This window comes from Rhinolophus ferrumequinum, chromosome 10, assembly GCF_004115265.2.
Source record: "Rhinolophus ferrumequinum isolate MPI-CBG mRhiFer1 chromosome 10, mRhiFer1_v1.p, whole genome shotgun sequence".
NCBI classification, from domain to species: Eukaryota; Metazoa; Chordata; class Mammalia; order Chiroptera; family Rhinolophidae; genus Rhinolophus; species Rhinolophus ferrumequinum.
The window spans coordinates 25,436,630-25,459,426 of NC_046293.1; the positions used below are offsets into that span (position 1 = coordinate 25,436,630).

The 22,797-nt window shown below is 38.3% G+C and overlaps 1 protein-coding gene across 2 annotated transcripts; it reads left to right on the forward strand.

Moving 5' to 3' along the window:
• The first annotated feature begins 623 nt into the window (after positions 1–623).
• LOC117029214 (C-type lectin domain family 2 member E-like) lies at positions 624–18,912 on the forward strand. Of its 2 annotated transcripts, XM_033118317.1 has the most exons (6): positions 624–838; positions 11,263–11,388; positions 11,662–11,855; positions 12,435–12,541; positions 18,252–18,400; positions 18,524–18,912. In XM_033118317.1, exons 1-5 carry the CDS (start codon positions 769–771, stop codon positions 18,388–18,390), a joined length of 636 nt encoding a protein of 211 aa, XP_032974208.1. In that variant the 5' UTR covers positions 624–768; the 3' UTR covers positions 18,391–18,400; positions 18,524–18,912. The 2 variants fall into 2 exon arrangements, with proteins under 2 accessions (XP_032974208.1, XP_032974206.1); XM_033118315.1 differs by having other exon boundaries at positions 625–838; positions 18,252–18,912.
• The last annotated feature ends 3,885 nt before the right edge of the window (positions 18,913–22,797 follow it).

A 22,797-nucleotide genomic window follows, 5' to 3' on the forward strand; every position in this document is an offset into this window, starting at 1 on the left:
CACCCCTCACTGTGCCGCTTGCAGACTCAGCCACCATCTTCTTGCTAGCTCCCCCTTTTTTTTCTGCTAGTGTAGCCACGGCAGTTATATTAGTGCCCAATGGCTCACTGGTTACAGCTGACGGCCAACTAGCCACAGCTGATGGCCATTTGATCACAGTCGACGGCCATTTACTACCTGAGCCAGCACCTTTCTATGTGAGGCCGAGAGCCTGGAAACTGCTTTTTGGGGCTCTGCCCCACAACTGCGTTATAGAACTGCTGTGTTATACCGGGGTAAACTGTACTCATGTTTAACTTTTTGTGGTTATCTCTGGCAGTAGGTCTCTTTCTGCTACAGGCCCTTTATCTGAATTCTTTTAGGCAGTTAAGGGAGTGGACAAGAACAACTTCCTGAATCTACTGCGTTTTTTTTTTTTTTTTTTTTTTTTTTTAATAATCAGCTTAAAAAATACTTATGCCAAAAAGACATATTTTGGGATGTTGAAATGTGCTGCCCTACAGAATCTCGTTTTAGGCAATCAGTCATCTTATCATGGAGAAACAGGCTGTGAGTTAGACTAAGTTAGACAAAGAATTCAAAGTTCACTGAGTTTCATTTTCCTGTTGCAACTTCTTGGCAAACATTCTACCAATGTTCTCTAGAAAGCTGTTGACTACGGAGGTGTAGCCAAACTGTTATATAACAACCGAGTTCAGTTTCTTTTTTCTGCTTTTTGCAGCTCCTTGGCAAACATTCTACCAATGTTCCTCTAGAAGGCTGTCCGCTATGGAGGTTTCACTGAAAATGTTACCTACAGACTTTACCTTCAGAAATGGCATGGAGAAGAAAGGATCTGGTAATGTAAACTTAATGAAACTTGAAGAAAAAAAAAAAAAGCGGGGATGGGAGCTTTTCTCCAATGAAGCATAATGGGAACTGGATTTCACGAGTATTAGTACTTCCCAGTCAGTCTCTGTACGAGGAGCAATGTTTTGAGAGAATTGGGTGGGAGGATATGGGTGTAAATGTTGCCTCAGTTATTGTATTACTGTGTATGTTAAATATTTCTGGGGCAGGAGAAATGAACAGTGAATTAGTTTATAAGAAGATAAGAGAAAAATATTATTTGGGTTTCTATTGTTAGTCTTTGTACTTTCCCCAGGTCCCTGGCAACTTGTACTCTGGCAAATCACATGATGTTAAATAACATTGTTCATATCCCAGAATGACAACAAACTTGGGACTGTAACAATTTTGTAATATATACACTAACAAAAGTTGCCTGCAAAAACTTGAACTTTTAGTGCATATGTCCTTTGTAATTTAAAACCAGGTATGGGGGCTGAACAGGTGGGGATGAGAGGCTGAACTCACCCACCAGCAAATCCCTAGTATTTTTAGTTTATAGCAAATTTAATTAGAAAGAGGAAGAACATAATAAACGTGTTTGTACTTCAGTCCAGAAGAAAGGATACCTTTCATTGAACCTGTAACTTCTGCTTTTTGAAAAACATAAATTTCATTATTTTTTTCTTTGCTTCTCCCCTCTCCTTGAATTTTATTATTTTTTTGGGGGGAGGATAGGATATTGGGTTCTCTAGAAACAGGGTTCAGACTTAAGTAAAAAAAAAGTTCTTAAAGGAAGTTAATGTTTATCAGCTAAGCCAATTATTTACTTAACTGAAATTATTGCCCAATCAGAATGTTACCTAGTTAACACTGACCAATCAGGATGTTACACGGTCCAAATAGGAAACTTATTTTTTGAAATCCAAACAGTTTTTGTAAGTTAACTGTTTTTTGGATCAAGAAACTAAATGTTAAAATTAGATGAATAACCATTCTGACGATGTGAGGTTTCCCATTATGGTTTTGATTTTAAATTCCTTGATGATGAGTGATGTTAGGCATCTTTTCTTTTTTTAATATTTACTCTTTAAAAAACTATTTTTAATTATAGTTGACATAAAGTATTAAGTTAGTTTTAGGTGTACAACATAGTGATTCAACATGTATATACCTTTAAAAGTGATCACGATAATAAATCACTAGTAACCATCTACAACCATACATAGTTATTACAATATAATTGACTCTATTCCCTATGCTGTCTGTACATTACATCCCCTGACATATTTTAGTTTGCACTTAGTCCCCTTCTCAATTTCTCTCCATCCCACCAACAGCCCCTCTGGCACCATCAGTTTGTTCTCTGTATCTATGACTTTGATTCTGTTTCATTTTGTTTGGTTGGTTTTTTAGATTCCACATATAATTAAATTCATATGGTATTTTTCTTTGTTCAACTTATTTCAGTTCATGTAATACTCTGTAGGTCCATCCATATTGTAACAAATGGCAGTATTTCATTCTTTTTTAAAATTTGTTTTTTTAAAATTAGTTTTCAGGTGCACAAGACAAAGTAATACTTAGACGTTTATCATTTATATCCCTCACACTGTGTGAACCCTCCTTCCCCCATCCACTATCCCTCTGACATTGCACAGAGCCATTACATTTCCACTGTCTCTATTCCTAATGCTGTACTCCGCTTCTTGTAAGTATATACATATATATATAAAATTATAGTTGGCATTCATTATTGTTCGGCTTCAGGTGTACAATGCAGTGATCAGGCATCTACATCATCCCTGAGGTGGTCTCCCAAATGGGACATGTGTCCATCGGATACCCTACAAAATCTTTACAACATTATTGATTACGTTCCCCAAATTAATTTTCAAAACCCCGTGGCCATCTTGTGGTTACCGACTGTTTTCTAATCCTCTCACCTTCCCCCTTATCCCCACCCCCCCGCCCATCTAGCTACCCTCAGTTTTTCCTCTTTGTCTCCAAAACTGTACCTAATTAGTTCATTCACTTATTCTTTTCTTTAGATTCTGCATATAAGTGAGATCATATGGTATTCGTCTTTCTCTCTCTGACTTATTTCACTTAACATAATGTTCTCTAGGTCCATCCATGTTGTTGCAAATGGTAAGATTTCTTTCTTCTTTATGGCTGCGTAATACTCCATTGTATAAATGTACCACAGTTTCTTAATCCAGTCATCGAATGATAGGCATTTCAGTTGTTTCAATGTCTTGGCTATTGTGTATATTGCTGCAATAAACATAGTAGTGCATACAGATTTTTGAATTGGAGTTTTGGATTTCTCCGGATAGATACCTAGGAGTGGAACTGCTGGATCATAAAGTAGTTCCATTTTCAGATTTTTGAGATACCTCCATACTATTTTCCATAGTGGCTGCAACAATCTGCAATCCCACTACAGTGCACAAGCGTTCCCTTTTCTCCACATCCGAGCCAGCACTTGTTGTTTGTTGATTTGTTGATGATAGCCATTTTGACTGGGGGAAGGTGGTATCTCATTGTGGTTTTTATTTGCATTTCTCTGATGGTTAGTGAGGTTGAGCATTTCTTCATATGTCTGTTTGCCATCTGTATATCCGTTTTAGAAAAATGTCTCTTCATGTCCTCTGCCCATTTTTTAATTGGGTCGTTTGTTTTTTTGGAGTTGAGTTGAGTGAGTTTCTTATAAATTTGTGATATTAACCCCTTATCAGATATATCATTGGCAAATATCGTTTCCCATTCAATAGGATCCCTTTTTGTTTCATTGATGGTTTCCTTTGCTGTGAAAAAACTTTTTAGTTTGATGTAATCCCATATGTTTATTTTTTCTCTTACTTCCCTTGCGTTGAGGGGATATATCAGTAAAAATCTTACTCCGGGTAACATCTGTGAAGTTTCTTCCTACATTTTTTTCTAGGTATTTTATGGTTTCAGATCTTACATTTAAGTCTTTAAGCCATTTTGAATTTATTTTTGTATATGGTGTAAAGAGGTGGTCCAGCTTCATTTTTTTGCATGTGTCTGTCCAGGTTTCCCAGCACCATTTATTAAATAGACTGTCTTTACCCTACCGTACATTCTTGCTTCCATTGTAGTAGATTAAATGGCCATATAGGCATGGATTTATTTCTGTACCCTCTATTCTGTTCCATTTATCTATATGTCTGTTTTTATGCCAGTACCATGCTGTTTTGATTACTGTAGCCTTGTAGTATAATTTGATGTCAGTTTCATTTTCCTGTTGCAACTTCTTGGCAAACATTCTACCAATGTTCTCTAGAAAGCTGTTGACTACGGAGGTTTAGCCGAAACTGTTGTATAACAACCGAGTTCAGTTTCCTATTTCTGCTTTTTGTTCTTATTTCTCAAGATTGCTGAGGCTATCCGGGGTCTTTTATGGTCCCATATAAATTTTAGGATTATATGTTCTATTTCTGTGAAAAACCTCGTTGGTAGTTTGATAGGAATTGCGTTGAATATGTATATTGCCTTAGGCAGTATGGACATTTTAACTATATTAATTCTTCCTATCCATGAACATGGTATGTGTTTCCATCTATTTGTATCTTCTTTCATTTCTTTCTTCAATGTCTTGTAATTTTCTGAGTACAGATCTTTTACTTCCTTGGTTAAATTTATTCCCAGGTATTTTATAGTCTTTGGAGCAATTGTAAATGGGATTTTTTTTTAAATTTCTACTTCTGATGTTTCATTATTGTTATATACAAATGCAACTTATTTCTGAATATTAATTTTGTATCCTGCTACTTTACTAAATTCATCTATCAGCTCTAATAGTTTCTTGGTGGAGTCTTTAGGGTTCTCTATATATAGTATCGTATCATCTGCATATAATGACAATTTTACTTCCTCCTTACCAATTTGGATGCCTTTTGTTTCTTTTTCTTGTCTGATTGCTGTGGCTAGAACTTCCAGCACTATGTTGAATAGAAGTGGAGAAAGTGGCCAACCTTGCCTTGTTCCTGATCTTAAGGGGAATGGCTTTAGCTTTTCCCCATTGAGTATGATATTAGCTGTGGGTTTATCATATATGACCTTTATTATGTTGAGATATTATCCCTCTATTCCCACTTTCTTAAGGGTTTTTATCATAAATGGCTGCTGGATTTTATCGAATGCTTTTTCTGCATCTATTAATATGATCATGTGGTTTTTATTTTTCATTTTGTTAATGTGGTGTATCACATTAATTGATTTGCAGATGTTGAACCACCCTTGCATACCAGGGATGAATCCCACTTGATCATGGTGTATGAGCTTTTTAATGTATTGCTGAATTCTGTTGGCTAATATTTTGTTGAGGATTTTTGCATCTATGTTCATTAGCGATATCGGCGTGTAGCTTTCTTTTTTTGTGGTGTCTTTGTCTGATTTTGGGATCAGGGTGATAGTGGCTTCGTAAAAAGTGTTTGGGAGTCCTCTCTCCTTCTGGATTTTTTGGAAGAGCTTGAGGAGAATAGGTGATAATTCTTTTTTGAACGTTTTGTAAAATTCACCTGTAAAGCCATCTGGTCCAGGGCTTTTGTTTGTTGGGAGATTGTTGATTACTGATTTAATTTCCCTGGTGGTGATCAGTCTATTCAGGTTTTCTCTTTCTTCTTGAGTTAGCCTTGGAAGGTTGTATGCCTCTAGAAAATTGTCCATTTCTTCCAGATTGTCAAATTTGTTGGCATATAGTTGCTCATAGTAATTTCTTAAAATTTTTTGTATTTCTTCGGTTTCTGTTGTCACTTCTCCTCTTTCATTTCTGATTTTGTTAATTTGGGTCCTCTCTCTTTTTTAATGAGTCTGGCTAAAGGTTTGTCAATTTTGTTTATCTTCTCTAAGAACCAACTCTTGGATTCATTGATCTTTTGTATTGTTTATCTGGTTTCTATTTCATTTATTTCCGCTCTGATCTTTATTATCTCCTTCCTTGTGCTCCCTTTGGGCTTATTTTGATGTTCTTTTTCCAGATTCCTTAAGTGTGAAGATAAATTGTTGATTAGTGATGTTTCTTGTTTCTTTAGGTAGGCCTGCAGTGCTATGAATTTCCCTCTTAGGACTGCTTTTGCTGCATCCCATAGATTTTGGGTTGTCGTGTTTTCATTCTCGTTTGTCTGGAGATATCTTTTGATTTCTTCCTTGATCTCCAGCTTGACACATTTATTACTTAGTAACATGTTATTCAGCCTCCATGAATTGGTGTGTCTTCCAGTTTTTTTCCTGTAGTTCATTTCTAATTTCATAGCACTGTGATCAGAGAAGACAATTGGTATGATTTCAGTTTTCTTAAATTTATCAAGACTTGTTTTGTGGCCTAACGTATGGTCTATCTTGGAAAATGTTCCATGTGCGCTTGAGAAGAACATGTATTTTGCAGCATTGGTGTGAAATGCTCTGAAAATATCGATTAAATCCAAGTGGTCCAATGTATCATTTAAGGCTGTTGTTTCCAAATTGATTTTCTGTCTGGAAGACCTGTCCCTTGTTGTCAGAGATGTGTTGAAGTCCCCAACTATTATAGTGTTACTGTTGATCTCTGTCTTTATGTCAGTCAATATCTGTTTTATATATTTAGGTGCTCCTATGTTGGGTGCATAGATGTTTACTAGGGTTATGTCCTCTTGTCGGATCGATCCCTTTAATATTATATAGTGCCCATCTTTGTCTTTTAATAGGTTCTTCATTTTAAAGTCTATTTTGTCAGATATAAGTATTGCAACTCCAGCTTTTTTCTCATTTCCATTTGCATGAAATATCTTACTCAAACCTGTAAGATATCACTTTCAGCCTGTGAGTGTCTTTTGATCTGATGTGAGTCTCTTGTATACAGCATATACAAGGGTCTTGCTTTCTTATCCACTCAGCCACCCTATGTCTCTTGATTGGAGCATTTAATCCATTTACATTTAAAGTGATTATTGATAGGTACATAGTTATTGCCATTTTTAAATTTGTAGTTAGATTGTTTTCATCTTTCTTTTATTTACAGAAGTCCTTTTAGTATTTCTTGCAATGCTGGCTTGGTGGTAATAAATTCCTTTAGCTTATTCTTTTCTGGGAAGCTCTTTATCTCTCCATCAACTTTAAATGATAGCTTTGCTGGATAAAGCAATCTAGGTTGTAGACCTTTGTTTTCCATCACTTTGAGTATCTCCTGCCACTCCCTCCTGGCCTTCAATGTTTCTGTAGAAAAGTCATTTGATAGTCTTACGGGGGTTCCCTTGTATGTGACCCTCTGTCTTTCTCTTGCTGCTTTTTGGATTTTCTCTTTGTCTTTAAGCTTTGCCATTTTAACTGTAATGTGTTTTGGTGTGGACCTGTTTGGGTTTATCCTGGTTGGAACTCTCTGCACTTCCTGGGCTTGTATGTTGGTTTCCTTCATCAGGTTAGGGAAGTTTTCAGACATTATTACTTCAAATATGTTCTCAATCCCTTGCTTCCTCTCTTCACCTTCTGGTATTCCTATGATGCACATGTTGTTGCACTTGATGTTATCCCAGAGGTCTCCTAAACCATCTTCATTGTTTTTTATTCTTTTTTCTTTCTGTTCTGTTTGGGTGATCTCTGCTAACTTGTCTTCTAAGTTGCTGATTCGATCCTCTGCTTCATCTAAATTGTTGTTAATTCCTTCAAGTGAGTTCTTTATTTCGGTAATTGTGTTCTGTAGTTCTAACTGGTTGTTCATTATGATTTCTACGTCCTTCTTTATGTCTTCTCTAAGCTCCTTAAACATTCTTATCCTCAGTGTTCTGAACTCTGTCTCTGATAGGTTGGTTACCTCTGTTTAATTTGGTTCCACTTCTGGAGGTTTCTTCTGTTCTTTTATTTGGGACATGTTTCTTTGTTTCCCCATTCTTGCTGACTCGATGACTCTCTGTGTTTGCTTCGATGTATTAGGTAGATCCCCTAGAGTTCTTAGTTCTTGCTGGGTTATCTTATGTAGTATGTGTCCTTTATATTTGACTTGCACTACTTCGTTCTTCTCCTCTGTGTGTGCTCCAAAGGTGACTCTTGTGTTGTGTATATTATCCTGTTAAAGAAGATCTTTAATTGCTTTTCACTTGTGAGTAGGTGGGGTTAACTCCTAGGCTGACTAGCTGTGAGACTTGGCTCTGCCCACCGCAGGGTGTTCTGCTGGGTGAGGGTTGACCGCTTAAATGTGGTTTGGCCTCTATGGCCTCTTGTACCTGTAGAGAATTCCTTCTGGGTGTGTCACTTGTAGGTCAAACCCGGTAGTACTCTGGTTTGGTCTGGAGTTGGCCTCTGGGTATGTTGAATCTTGTGCCTCTTAAGCTGGGCCCTGGTAGGGCAATTTCAGAACAAAGCAAATCACCAAGCAGAACAACAACAACAACAAAGAAAAAATCAAATACATTCACATGTAAAAACAACTGACAACCCCCACTCAACAGAGGACAAGATATCAAAGATATAAAGACAAAACAAAATAAAACAAAACAAAACAAAAAGCAGCGCCAGTCTTGGCTTAAGCCCACCAAGTAATCTCCAGGTTGTCCTCTGCTGTACCAAAGAGTCCCCTGCGTATTGTGCAGGCAGAGCCGGTCACCTGGTGCCCAGAGTGACATTGGGACTGCAGATTTAGATGCATGGGGCTGAAGGGTCTGGATGGTAGTTTTTACAAAGTCAGTGTAGTTTCTGCCCTTGCCTGCACATATGCACACTGAGAGTAGCACCACCAGCCCTGTGTCAAGTTCTCCTGAGTCTTAGGGCACTTCTCTGCGTGTGTGTATGTGTGTGTCGGGCGGGAGATTTCTGAGCTGCTGAAAGCCCAGAGCTGTGTCTGCCGCTTACTGCTGATCCCTGGGAGTGCCTCTGCAGTTGTAATTGCCATGACCTAGACAGGCCAGAAAGGGTGAGGGCTGGGAATGGAAGGGTCTTCTCTCTCCCAGCCCAGCCGTGTCACACTCTTCCTGCAGGCCAGAAAAGGTGGTGGCTGGGGCTGGAGGAGTCTCTTCTCTCCTAGCCCAGCAAAAATCACACTCTTCCCAGCTGTTCCCTGGGTCAGAGCTGCCTGCCAGTCTTCCCAGAGCCTGAGCACTACTACGGCTCTCCTCTGTAATCTGACAGTACTCCTCAGTTCAGGGGCCAATTTAAGTCTCTGGAAGAGCGGGGGTAGGGACCCAGGTATGGAGTTTGTGTCCTTTGTCCGGCCTAGGGCCCAACTGGAGGTCCCAGCTGAGATTATTGCCTCAAATGCTGGATATGCTGCCCCCTCGGTGGGAGAGATCAGCTGTGGGACGCAGGGAAAGAGCCCACCTCTTGGCTTTTGTTCTCTGTTCCATCCTGGGATCCCCTGTGTCTCGGCAGCTGTGGATGCGGCTGCATTTCCACAGCCGCAGATGCGGGCCGCGTCTCCCCAGCCGAAGGTGCGGGCCGCATCCCCATAGCCACAGGTGCGGGCCACGTCCCCACAGCCACAGGTGCGGATGGCGTCTCCTCTCCACTCTGCTCCCTTCCCTCTTCTTCATTCTTGTTATCAGCTGAGTATTAGTTCATTGTATATATGTACCACATCTTTATCCGTTCATCTATGAGTGGACACCTGCTAGGTTATTTCCATATCTTGTCTATTGTAAATAATACTGTAGTAAACACAGGGATATATATGTCTTTTTGAATTATTGTTTTTGTTTTCTTTGGATAAATGCCCTGAAGTGAAATTGCTGGGTCATATAATAGTTCTATTTTTAATTTTTTGATGAATATCATACTGTTTTCCCCAGTGGCTACACAAGTTTACAATCTCAACAACAGTGTACAAGTATTGCCTTTTCTCCATATCTTTGCCAACACTTGCTATTTGTTGTCTTTTGATAATAGTCATTTTGATAGGTGTGAGGTGATATTGTGATTATGATTTTCATTTCCCCTATGATTAGTGATATTGAGCATCTCTTCATGTGTCTGCTGGCCATCTGTATGTCTTCTTTGGAGAAATATCTATTCCAGTCCTCTGCCCATTTTTAATTGTATTGTTTATTTTCTTGATGTTGAGTTGTGTGAATTCTTTATATATTTTGGATATTAACACCTTATGTAATCAATCATTTGCACATATCTTCTTCCAGTCTTGTTGATGGTTTCCTTTGCTGTGCAAAAGGTTTTTAATTTAATGTAGTCCCATTTTTTTAGTTTTGCTTTAGTTGCCTTTACCCAAGGAGACATATCCAAAAATTATTGCTAAGACTGATGTCAGATAATTTACTGCCTGTTTTCCCCTAGGAGTTTTATGATTTCTGGTCTTCATCCCTTGCATCCCTTGAGGAATCGAACTGGCAGCCTTGTGGTTGAGAGCCCACAGGCCCATGTGGGAATCGAACTGGCAGCCTTGTGGTTGAGAGCCCACAGGCCCATGTGGGAAACGAACTGGCAGCCTTTGGAGTTAGGAGCACTGAGCTCCAACCGCCTGAGCCACCAGGCCGGCCTGATTGTTTCTTTGCTGGGCAGAATCTTTTTACTTTCATATAGTCACATTTGTTTATTTTTGCTTTTGTTGCTTGTGCTGTGAGTGTCATACCCAAAAGTCATTGCCAAGACCAATGTCAGGGAGTTTTCTCTGTTTTCTTCTAGGAATTTCAGGGTTTCGGGTCTTACATTGACTCTTTAATCCAATTTTGAATTAATTTTTGTGTCTTCAGTATCTTCCATCAATTTCTATAGTTTGCAGTATATAGATATTTCACTTCATTGGTTAAATTTATTGCTAAGTATTTTATATATATATATGAATCTGTACCAAAAAATATATACACATGACTTGTATTCATCTTTTGTTATTGATATATATTATTACAATTTTAATACAATTTTTTCCTTTCTTGAAATGTGTATACATATTTTTGGCTCTCTCTCTCTCTTTCCATATATATATATATATATATATATATATATATATATATATATATATACATATATATATATATATACACATATATATATATACATATATATGTGTGTGTGTGTGTATATATATACACACACACACACATATATCTAATTTTGTTGATGTTATTGTAAATGGGATTGTTTTCTTTGTTTGTAATATATTTTGTTGTGTATAGAAATGCAACTGATTTTTGTGTGTATATTTTATATCCTTCAACTTTACTAAATACATTTATTTTAATAGCTTCTTTATGAAAGTAAATATGGATTGTTTGTATGCTTCTTTTTTCATCCTGATTTCTACTCTTTTTGTTTCTTTCTTACTCATTAACACATATTCCAGTAGCTGAAAGAACCAGTGTCTTTTGTGAAATGAGTTGACACGAGGGAAGTTAAGGTACAGATGACCTTAGATATTGATTTCGTGATATGTTTAAGTTTTTCTTCCTAAAATTTTCATGAGATTAAGATTATGATACTTGTATTTTGTAGGTAAAAATCTCCAAAGAAAATTTGTGGAATTTATATCTCCTATAACCGCTGCGAAGGTTATTTGTTGCCTCATCATTATTGCAGTCCTTGTTGTAAGTGTGATTGTACTTTCTGTATTTTTGGGAGGTAAGTTACTTGTTCTTCAAACTTTACAATGTTCTTCATATATATATATATATATATATATATATATATATATATATATATATATATATTTATATATGATATATAATATTTATTGAGTTCCATTATGTACCAGGCACTGTGTGAAGTGCTTGAGGTATATCAGATGAACATATAATATTTCAAAACTGATCTCAGGATGCTAAGTAGAAAAAATAGATAAAATAGTTGAGAAAATTTATGTATTATAATTCATTGTGATTGCCCAACTTTTAGTGAGACTATCAGTGCCAGTATTAGAATGCCCTGCCCAGAAAGATGGATTGTTTGCTGCCTGCCCAGAAAGATGGATTGGATTGGGAAAAAAGTGTTTTTATTTTTCTGAAGACATAAGAAATTGGACATACAGCCAGGCTTTCTGTGCCTCTTTAAAAGCTAATCTTGCTCGGATTGAAACTCTGGAGGAACTGGTAAGAAATGTTTTTGGATCATGGTCTTTATTGAATACTTAGCTACCTGAGAAGGGTATGCTGCATAGGGTTAAAACTGAAAGGTGAGGAAGGATCCTATTCCAGGCAGACTTGGGAGCCTTGGATACAATGTCAGTACCTAACATTTGTTGGGAATGTATTCTCTGTCTGGAACCCTCAGAGAAATTTTAGATACATTCTCTCATCTAATCCTCATAGTTAACCTGCAAGGTAAGATGTATTGTTCTCATTGTAGAAAGAAATAAGTAATCATAATTTATTATCCAAATTGGGACTTTTTGGGCAGTGAAAGTGACAATATTAATATTATGCTGAAACGACAGGCATAATCTGGGACTTTTCCAGTCAAACTGGAATGTATGGTCACTGTAAGTAAACTAATTTAGGATCAGAGACACTGAATCACTTAAGCTGAGAAGTGGGGAATAGTCTCACTCCAAAGTCTAAGCCTCTGAATCATACCAGTCTGCCATCCCAAAAGAGAAGTCTGTAGGGAAGAGAGACTCAAGAGTAATATGAGAGGAGACACATGTTTTCATTTTCTGTGTTTTATAATAGAAATTCCTAAAAAGATACAAAGGCCCTTCTGACCATTGGATTGGTCTTAGCAGAGAATCATCACATCACATTTGGAAATGGACAGACAACACTGAATATAATGACACGTACGTTTTGAGACTTCTTTTCCTTCAACTGTGTTTCTATGTGGTTATGTATGTGAGTTGTGTTTATGAGACAATACATTTAATATCATAGAATGCTTACTGCACTATGAGGTAAGAAATATAAATCCTTTGTATGCATTTCCATTTATCAGCTATCCCTTTGGAAAAATGTATTGTGATTTCAGTTGAAATCTTTTCCATGATGATGGCATTTGACATAGCACTTGCACTTTCATCCAACCATTTAAACTTTGCTAAAATCCCTATTTAGAATGTAGAGAGAATAGCTGTTGCATAGCAGAGGCTCTAAAACCCTAGAAAGCCACTTGAAGAGTTGATATCCACAAGATTCTTAAGTCCACTCTTCCAGCTGCTACATCCATTCATAAAAGGAAGGTCTTCAGCTAACCTATGGGAATCACCCCTTAAAGTTTTATCACCAGGAGGAATTTAGTGACATGTCCTTGGATTGTGGACATTTCAAAGGGGGGCATTTTAAATGTGACCATTACGTGGCAGCAAATAAAATGTAGGGGCCCAATCATTTCCATCAACCAAATCTAAGCCCTTGTAGGCATTTGCTATTATAATAAAAAGGTATTTTTATTTTCATACATTTGTGAAACAGTTCAAGAGAGCACTGAAAATAATCATCACTGGAACAACCAAGGTGGCTCAGTTGGTAAACGCTGTGTTTACCTTCTCTCACAACCACATCAAAATTACAATTAATTTACAAAACAACCATTATTGAGAATCACCTAATATCAAGATAAACTAAAGCCTTTCAACTAAGGACTTGTAGAAGAAACCACCTCCAGACTGGTAGGAAGGTCAGGGACATGGAACGGGCTGGTCCCAAAAAAGCATGTGACCATTAAAGAACGGGAGGGCTATTTTGGCAGTGGGGGGGTCTCCCATCCCCTAAAGGAGTGAGACAAACCAGCCCCACCCCAGCCCAGTATTCTAGTGCTGGGGAGAGAAGTCCCCATAATTTTGGGTTGTGAAACCCAGCAGAGATTGTGACTGAGTGAGACTGAGAGCCGCTGCACTCACAGGCCCTCCTCTTAAAGGGACTGCATGCAGAATTACTCACCAATGGAATCACTTGTTCTGAGCTCCAGCACTGGGGCAGCAGCTGGAAAGGCGGCAGGGACAAATGGTGGGGAATTGAGTTGTCTGGCTTGGGATGCGGGCTGGAGAGGCAGCTTTCTCCTGGATAGGGGAGCTGGTGGAGGCCATTGTCTCATTGTTGAGCCCTCCTCCTTCCCAGTGTGCACACACAGGTGGCCTCCATTTCTGAGTCTCCACCATTTGTTCGCTGCGCCCTGGCAATTTGAGACCTGGCTCCGCCCAACTTTTGGGCACACCCAGGCCACTTTCAGTGGCTGCTTGCTGCACTTTCCTAGGGTCTCTTGAAGGTTCGCGGAACCCAGACAAACAGCATCTGGCTTGAGCATGTCCTGTACCTCTGGCTGAGCAGCCGTAAGCCAGCACTAGTGGCAGCCATCCTTGGTTCATGGCTGGGCCACTCAAAGGCGCTTCCAAGCACAGTACAGGTGGCAGCCATCTGGATTTCTTTCTGGCTCCTGCTAGGTGGCCCGAGGTGGCTGAAGTAGACCTACAGTGGATCTCCTCCAAGGTGGTCCTGGGGCAGTGGCAAGCTTCAAAATGAGCTGGAGCATCACCTAGCTGTCTCCAAGTATGACACACCCAAGGGGCAGATTGGGCAGGCACCAGAGTCCTGCTGAGGTAGATCCTACTTTGTAGGATCAGCCCCTGCACAACAACCCTTCCACTGTAGTCAAGGCCAGGCCTCACAACCAGTGAGCCCAAGAGTCAGTCCCTCACATTGATGTGCAATTATCAACCAAGGCTCAATTATAAGAGGAGGGCACACACAACCCACAAAAGGGACACATCTGGAGCCATGGCTCAGGTGACCAGAAAGACTGCACCACTGAACCCCACAGCACACATACTACATAAGGCCACTCTACTAAGACAGGAGGACATAGCAGCCCTACCTAATACATAGAAACAAACACAGGGAGGCAGCCAAAATGGGGAGACAAAGAAACATGTCCTAAATGAAAAAACAGAACAAAGCTTCAGAAAAAGAACTAAGCAAAATGGAGATAAGCAATCTATCAGGCAGAGTTTCAAACACTGGTTATAAGAATGCTCAATGATCTCATAAAAATGGAGATGGAAACCATGAAAAAGAACTAGTCAGAAATAAAGGATACAATAATACAAATGAAGAATATATTACAGGGAATCAACAGTAGATTAGATGAAGCAGAGGACTCAACCAGTGATGTAAGAGATAAGGCAGCAGAAAACACCCAACCAGAACAACAAAAAGAAATAAGAATCTCCCCCCAAATTGAGGAGAATTCAAGGGACCTGTAGGACAATATCAAGCATACCAACATTCACATTATAGGGGTACCAGAAGGAGAAGAGAGAGAGCAAGGAATTGAAAACTTATTTGACGATATAATGACAGAAAACTTCCCTAACCTGCTGAAGGAAATAGACATAAAAGCCCAGGAAGCACAGAGAGTCCCAAACAAGATAAACCCAAAGAGGCTAACATCAAGACACATCATAATTAAAATGCCAAAGGTTAAATACAAAGAAAGAATCTTAAAAGTAGTAAGAGAAAAGCAGTTAGTTACCTACAAGGGAGCCCCCTAAGATGGTCAGCTGATTTCTCAACAGAGACTTTGCAGGCAAGAAGGGAGTGAGATGAAATATTCCAAGTGATGAAAAGCAACAATATACAATCAAGATCGCTCTACCCAGCAAAGCTATCATTTAGAATTGAAGGACAGATAAGGAACTTCCAGATAAGAAAAAGCTAAAGGAGTTCATCACCACCAACCAGTATTACAGGACTCTTAGAGGGATGTTTTTAAGATGGGAGAGGGGTTAAGAATGTATGAAAAGGGAGGGATTAAGAAGTACAAATTGGGGCCACCCAGTGGCTCAGGCAGTTGGAGCTCTGTGCTCCTAACTCCGAAGGCTGCCAGTTCGATTCTCACATGGGCCAGTGGGCTCTCAACCACAAGGTTGCCAGTTCAATTCCTCGAGTCCCGCAAGGGATGGTGGGCTCCGCCCCCTGCAACTAAGATTGAACACAGCACCTTGAGCTGAGCTGCTGCTGAGCTCCTGGATGGCTCAGTGGTTGTAGTGTGTCCTCTCAACCACAGGGTTGCCTGTTGGACTCCCGCAAGGGATGGTGGGCTGCGCCCCTGCAACTAGCAATGGCAACTGGACCTGGAGCTGAGCTGCGCCCTCCACAACTAAGACTGAAAGGACAACAACTTGAAGCTGAATGGTACCCTCCACAACTAGGATTGAAAAGACAACAACTTGACTTGGAAAAAAAAGTCCTGGAAGTACACACTGTTCCCCAATAAAGTCCTGTTCCCCTTCCCCAATAAAAAATCTTAAAAAAAAAAAAAAGTACAAATTGGGTGTTATACAGTAATCATGGGAATGTAGGTTATAGCATAAGGAATATAGTCAGCAATATTGTAATAAATAAATATGGTGCCAGATAGGTACTAGATCAGGGTGATAGATGGGAATGAGGTTAGGGTCAGGGTGAAAAAGGTGAAGGTATTAAGAAATATAAATTGATAGTTAATACAGTATGGGGAATATAATCAACAATGTTGTAAAGATCATGTCAGATGCCAGATGGGCACTGTACCTATCAGGGAGATCACATCATAGACTATAGATGTCTGACCAATGCGCTATACACCTGAACAGCTGAAGTAGGATCATATTGAATGTCAACTATAAATAAATATATACGTATAAGACCGGTATTATTTTAATATAAGCCTTGGTCTAATATAATACTGGGTGTTATATTAATTTTTGCTCCAAAAGATGCATTAGAACTGATGGTCCGGCTAGGTCTTATTTTGGGGGAAACATGGTATTTTTGCCACATCTGCAGTTACTTCCTCCATTGGAGTCTTGAGCCCCTCAAAGTCATCCATAAGGTTTAGAATCTACTGCTTCTAAAATCCTGTTAATGTTGATATTTTCCCATCTTCCCATGAATCACAAATGTTCTTAATGACATCCAGAATGGTGATTTCTTTCTAGAAAGTTGTTAATTTACTTTGCCCACATCCATCAGAGGATTCACTATCTGTGGTAGCTATAGACTTATGAAATATATTTCTCAAATAATGACTTAAAAGTCAAAATTACTCCTTGATCCGTGGGCTGAAGAATGGATTTTGTGTTAGAAGGAACAAAAACAACATTCATCTCCTTGTACATCTCCATCAGAGCTCTTGAGAGACCAGGTGCATTGTCAATGAGCAGTAATATTTTGAATCTTTTTTTATGAACAGTAGGTCTCGACAGTGGATTGTAAACAGATGTGCTGTCATCCAGGCTTTGTTGTTCCATTTATAGAGCAGAGACAGACTATATTTAGCATTAATTCTTAAGGGCCCTAGGAGTTTTGGAATGGTAAATGAGTATTGGCTCCAACTTAAAGTCACCAGCTGCATTAGCCCCTAACAAGAGAACCAGCCTGTCCTTTGAAGCCAGTCATTAAATCTTCTCTTTAGCTGGCATCTTCTTCCGATATAAGGCTGTTCATCTACATTGAAAATCTTCTTCCGATATAAGGCTGTTCATCTACATTGAAAATCTGTTGTTTAGTGTTGCTACCTTCATTCATTATCTTAGCTAGATCTCCTGTATAATTTGCTGAAGCTTCTACACCAGCATTTGCTGCTTCTCCTTGCACTTTTATCTTATGAAGATAGATTTTTTCCTTAAGCCTCATGAATCAACATCTGTTAGCTTCAAACTTTTCTTCCTCAGCTTCTTTAACCTCTCTCAGTCTTCATAGGATTAAATAGAATTAGAGTTTTTCTCTGGATTAGATTTTGGCTTAATGGAATGTTGTGACTTGATCTTCTATTCAGACCACTAACATTTTCTCCATATCAGCAATTAGGCTGTTTTGCTTATCATTGGTTTATTCACCGGAGTAGTATCTTGATTTACTTCAAGAAATTTTCTTTTGAATTCACAACTTGGCTAACTGTTTGCCACAAGAAGCGTAGCTTTTGGCTTATCTAGTCTTTTGCATGCTTTCTTCACTAAGTTTAATCATTTCTAGATTTCGATTTAAAGTGAGGGATGTATGACACTGTTACTAGACAATGTAGAGGCCAATGTATGATTATTAATTGTCCTAATTTCAATATTGTTGTGTCTCAAGGAATAGGGAGGCCTGATGAGAGGGAGACAGACAAGGGAATGGTGGTTGTTGGAACAGTCAGAACACACACATTTATCAATTAAGTTCACCACCTCATATGGGCTCAGATTTTTGGTCCCTGAAACAATGATAATAGTAACATCAAAGATCGCTGATCACAGATCACTGTAACAAATATAATAATAATGAGAAAAGTTTGAAATACTGTGAGCATTAACAAAATGTGACACCGAGACACTAAGTAAGTAAATGCTATTGAAAAAATGATGCTGATAGACTTGCTTGACTTAGGGTTGACATAAACTTTCAATTTGTAAGAAATGCAATTTATGCAAAGGGCAATAAAGCAAAGCACAATAAAACAAGGTATTCCTGTATAGTGAAGGAATGAATATAGATATCCAACTTACCAATTTTTAATATTTTTGTGTTTGGTTTTAGGTTTGTCATCAAAGGAGTTGGGAAATGTGCCTACTTGAATGACAATGGAATCAGTGGTGCTAGGACCTACACAGATAAGAAATGGATTTGTAGCAAGCCAAGTAATGTCTACATGTGCCATATTCCTTTAGGTTCTTGATGGAGATTAGGTAGGCTTGCTTCCATAGATTGGTTATTGTAAATAATTCCTTAATGAACACAGTGATCCGTGTATATATATATATATATATATTTTTTTTTTTTTTTTCCTCCCCCTTCTTCTGCGCTCACAGCAGCTCATGGCAGCTCTAGTCAGCTGCCGGCCACTCATGCTGGCTGCTCATGGCAGCCCACAACAGCCCACCGCAGCGCACAGCAGCCCTCAGCAACTCATGCTGGCTGCCGGCCACTCACGCTGGCCATTGGCTGCTCATGGCACCCCGAGGCAGCACACAGCAGCCCGCCGCAGCCCAGCTCCAGGGAGAGCCATTTTTCACAGTCTTAGCTATAGAGGGCACAGCTCACTGGCCCATGTGGGATTCAAACTGGCGACCTCGATGTTAGGAGTACAGCACTCCAACCACCTGAGTCACGGGCATTGCCCTATATATCTTTTCAAAATAGTGTTTTGTTTTCTTTGGGTAAATATTCTGCTCATACAACTCAATTAACAAAAAAAAAATCCAATAAAAAAATGAAAAGATATTTCTCCAAAGACGACATACAGATGGTTAACAGACGTATGAAAAGATGCCCAACGTGACTGATTGTCAGAGAATTTAAACCACAGTGAGATACCATATCACACAGGTCAGAACGACTATTACCAAAAGCCAACAAATAATGTGTTGGTAAGGATGTGGAGAAAATACAACCTTGGGCCAGTCCAGTGGCTCAGGTGGTTGGAGTGCCGAGCTCCTAACACCGAGGTTGCCGGTTCGACTGTCTTAATTGGGAATTTCCCAAACATTTGTGAGAGATACATTGTAAACTGTTATATACAGTTGCTGCTCCATTGCTTAGTCTACCAAAAATATTACCAGTATGCATTCATAATATTTGTTGACAGCAAAGATGCAAACTATCATAAGGTGGTATAATACAGAGATTTGGAAGAGCAGGATTCTAAATTAAGTATTAAATGGTATATGTTGATATTTATATGTTGAACCCAGAGTATAATCAATATCAATGAACTCCTCTTTTCCTATATAGATAGTCCTTTGCTAGCACACATGGGACTGTAAAAATGACCACGCTATCTTGAAACCACGTAACATGATTTTAATAACCAATAAGAAAAATACAATTGGTGTGTGATTTAAAAAATTTTTAACACATTCAAAACTCTCTCATTGTCAGTTTCAAATATGTAGAGATATTTAAAAAGTACTAAAAGTAATATTCTGTATTCTATTTTAAAACTTTGGAAACACTGACAAAGTGCTTTTTACGCTTTAATTCTTAGTGTTTATATTTTAAATTGCAGTGTGCTAAATAAGTATTATACCTATGAACAACATTGTTTATTTTACCCTTTATTGAATTTAAAATTCTGCTTTTATCTCAGATTAAATCACAAAGTGTTAATTCCTCTAACTCTTTAAGCATTCAATAGCCAATCTCAGAATTATTTATATCCTACTGTTTTAAAAACAAAATCTTTAAAAAATTTACCGCAGTAGCTACACTGTACTGATGAGTCCCAAAAAGGACAAAATAGCAATTTACAATGTTTTTTTCTTATGTATGTTCATGTCCCCTAATTTATTGGTGTATTTGTCAATTTCTTCTGGTAGTTCTGTGCCTCAAATATAGAATATATTCAATACATAACTGTGGATATGCCTTTATGACTATGAGACTCTGCCCTATTTGCCTAGTTTTTGCTAACTCTCTCACAAACAAGCTAAATTTGTACAGAAATCTGGAAAGTAAATAAACAAAAAAAGATTTTATTTGATAAGCTCTGTGTGACTACCCCCAAAAATTCGAGTCAAACTGTGATCCTAACTCATCTAGTATTCTTTTACAAACTAGGTTTCCAAGCCATATATCTAAAGCATGGATTCTATTTCTTACACTCTGTATGAACCTTGATAAATTACATAGCCCCTCAAGCAGTTTCTTTACATGAAAATTAGTATACTATTACTAATTTCACTGGCTAGTTATAAGATTCAAATCAGATCACAGATGAAAATCTTTTGCATATATCTGACTCATAGTAACTATTTAACAAATTGTCATTCTTCCATTATTGCTCTATGGAAATAAAAATAGAAATAACAGCAAAAGTTCAACCACTAGTGTGGGAACTTCTAAGTGATGTTCAATTCATTGTCATTTTCCTGCTTCCACCAGTTGAAAGTCAGTAGGCTGTTTAAATCAGTTTCTAATGCTTCAGTGGAAATCTTTACTGGAATTAATTATTCAAAACACAGGTGAGTAATATTTCTTCACAGGAATGCCTGAAAAAGTACACGGTTTTTACATAGAAGAAAACCTACATAATTGGGACTTACCCATTCTTTTACTGTAAATCCATTCTGATTCTTTCTTCACATTTCAACCAAACTGATAATTCTAATCCAAAATATGAGTAGGTCACTCCCTTGCATAAAATCTTTCAATGATTCCTCCTTTGATCTCAGTATGTGACCAAAACTGTTAATGGTAATCAAGGTCATATATTATTATGATGGGGCTGGCCCGGTGGTTCAGGCGGTTAGAGCTCCATGCTCCGAACTCCGAAGGCTGCCCGTTCGATTCCCACAAGAGCCAGTGGGCTCTCAACCACAAGGTTGCCAGTTCAATTCCTCGAGTCCCGCAAGGGGTGGTGGGCAGCGCCCCCTGCAACTAGCAATGGCAACTGGACCTGGAGCTGAGCTGCGCCCTCCACAACTAAGACTGAAAGGACAACAACTTAAGCTGAACGGCACCCTCCACAACTAAGATTGAAAGGACAACAACTTGACTTGGAGAAAAGTCCTGGAAGTACACACTGTTCCCCAATAAAGTCCTGTTCCCCCCCCCCCCAAAAAAGAAGTCTTTCCTATGAAAAAGAATATATTATTATGACATTGCTTTCCTTTCCATCTTCTACAATACATGGTCTATATATGGCATTGTGTGTTCACCACCCAAAGTCAAATCTCCTTCCATCACCATATATTTGACCCCCTTTACCCTCATCTACCTGCCCCTTGTTACCTTCTGGTAACCACTAAGCTGTTGTCTGTTTCTATGAGTTTTTGTTTATTTGTTTGTCTTGTTCATTTGTTGTTTGCAGCTTTATAGCCCACATATCAGTGAAATCATGGTTCTTGACTTTTTCTGTCTGAGTTATTTTAGCGTGATAATCTGAAGATCTATCCATGTTGTTACAAATGACTGTATTTTATCTTTTCTTATGGCTGAGTAACATTGCATTGTCTATATGTACCACATCTTCTTTATCCAATCATCTATTGAAGGATACTTGGACCGTAAATAAAGCTGCCATGAACATAGAGGTACATATATCTTTATGGATAAACGTTTTCAGATTTTTTTGGTAGATACCCAGAACAGGGATTGCTGGATCATATGGTAATTCCATTCTTAATTTTTTGAGGAAACTTCATATTGTTTTCCATAGGGGCTCTACCTATTTACATTCCCACCAACAGTGAGTGAGGGTTCCTTTTTCTCCACAACCTTTCCAACACTTGTGCTCTTGATTCTTTATATTAGGTGATATTTCCTCATCCCCCTGTGCTGGTAGCTGTTATTTCCATAATCTAAACTAGCATGTGTTGCTATTGTTTAATCAGTTTTCTCATTTCCCAATAAGAATGTAGCTACATGCAGGGAGAGCCAGTGATTTTTCCTTCATTATGTTCTCAATGCTATGTGTATAGCCTGACTGATTGTAGGAATTCAATTAATGTCTATTAAATGAATTAATCTGTATCAGCGTATTTTTTAAAAAAATTATATTTACTTTTAATAGTTTGCAGCCAGTTTGCTTAAAAACATATGTAGTCCTTCTATCCTATGGAGTATACTTAATACCTTCTGAGTTTCTTGGCTTTGAGTCAAGGAGAGTAATAGCAATGACAAAAACTCTCCAGAAAACCTGGAAACTTTGAGATAAAGGGTATCTACTCTGTAACACAGCAATGTGCAACTTATATTTATGTTTTATTATTATTATTATTATTATTATTATTTTATTTTCATATACAAAAAGATAAAACTTGAAATAATTCTAGATTTTTCCTCCTATTCTGTTGGGGTGCGGCTGCTTCTTCACACAAGGGGAAAAAACTACATTCACATCGGTTTATTTGAGGACCCAGTGCAGAGTTCAAGCAGCAAAACCCCAACTTAGCATATCTAATTTCAAACTTGACACTCATTTCTAAACTTACCACAGTAAAAAGGAACAAAGATCCACTGCAAATGAATGAACTATGATACAGTGTTCTTTCCAAAATGTCTTCATTTTGCAACTGTAATTACATGATGTCTGCTTTAGGCCATTTTAGATGTGTGCATGTATATAATATATATTATATATATA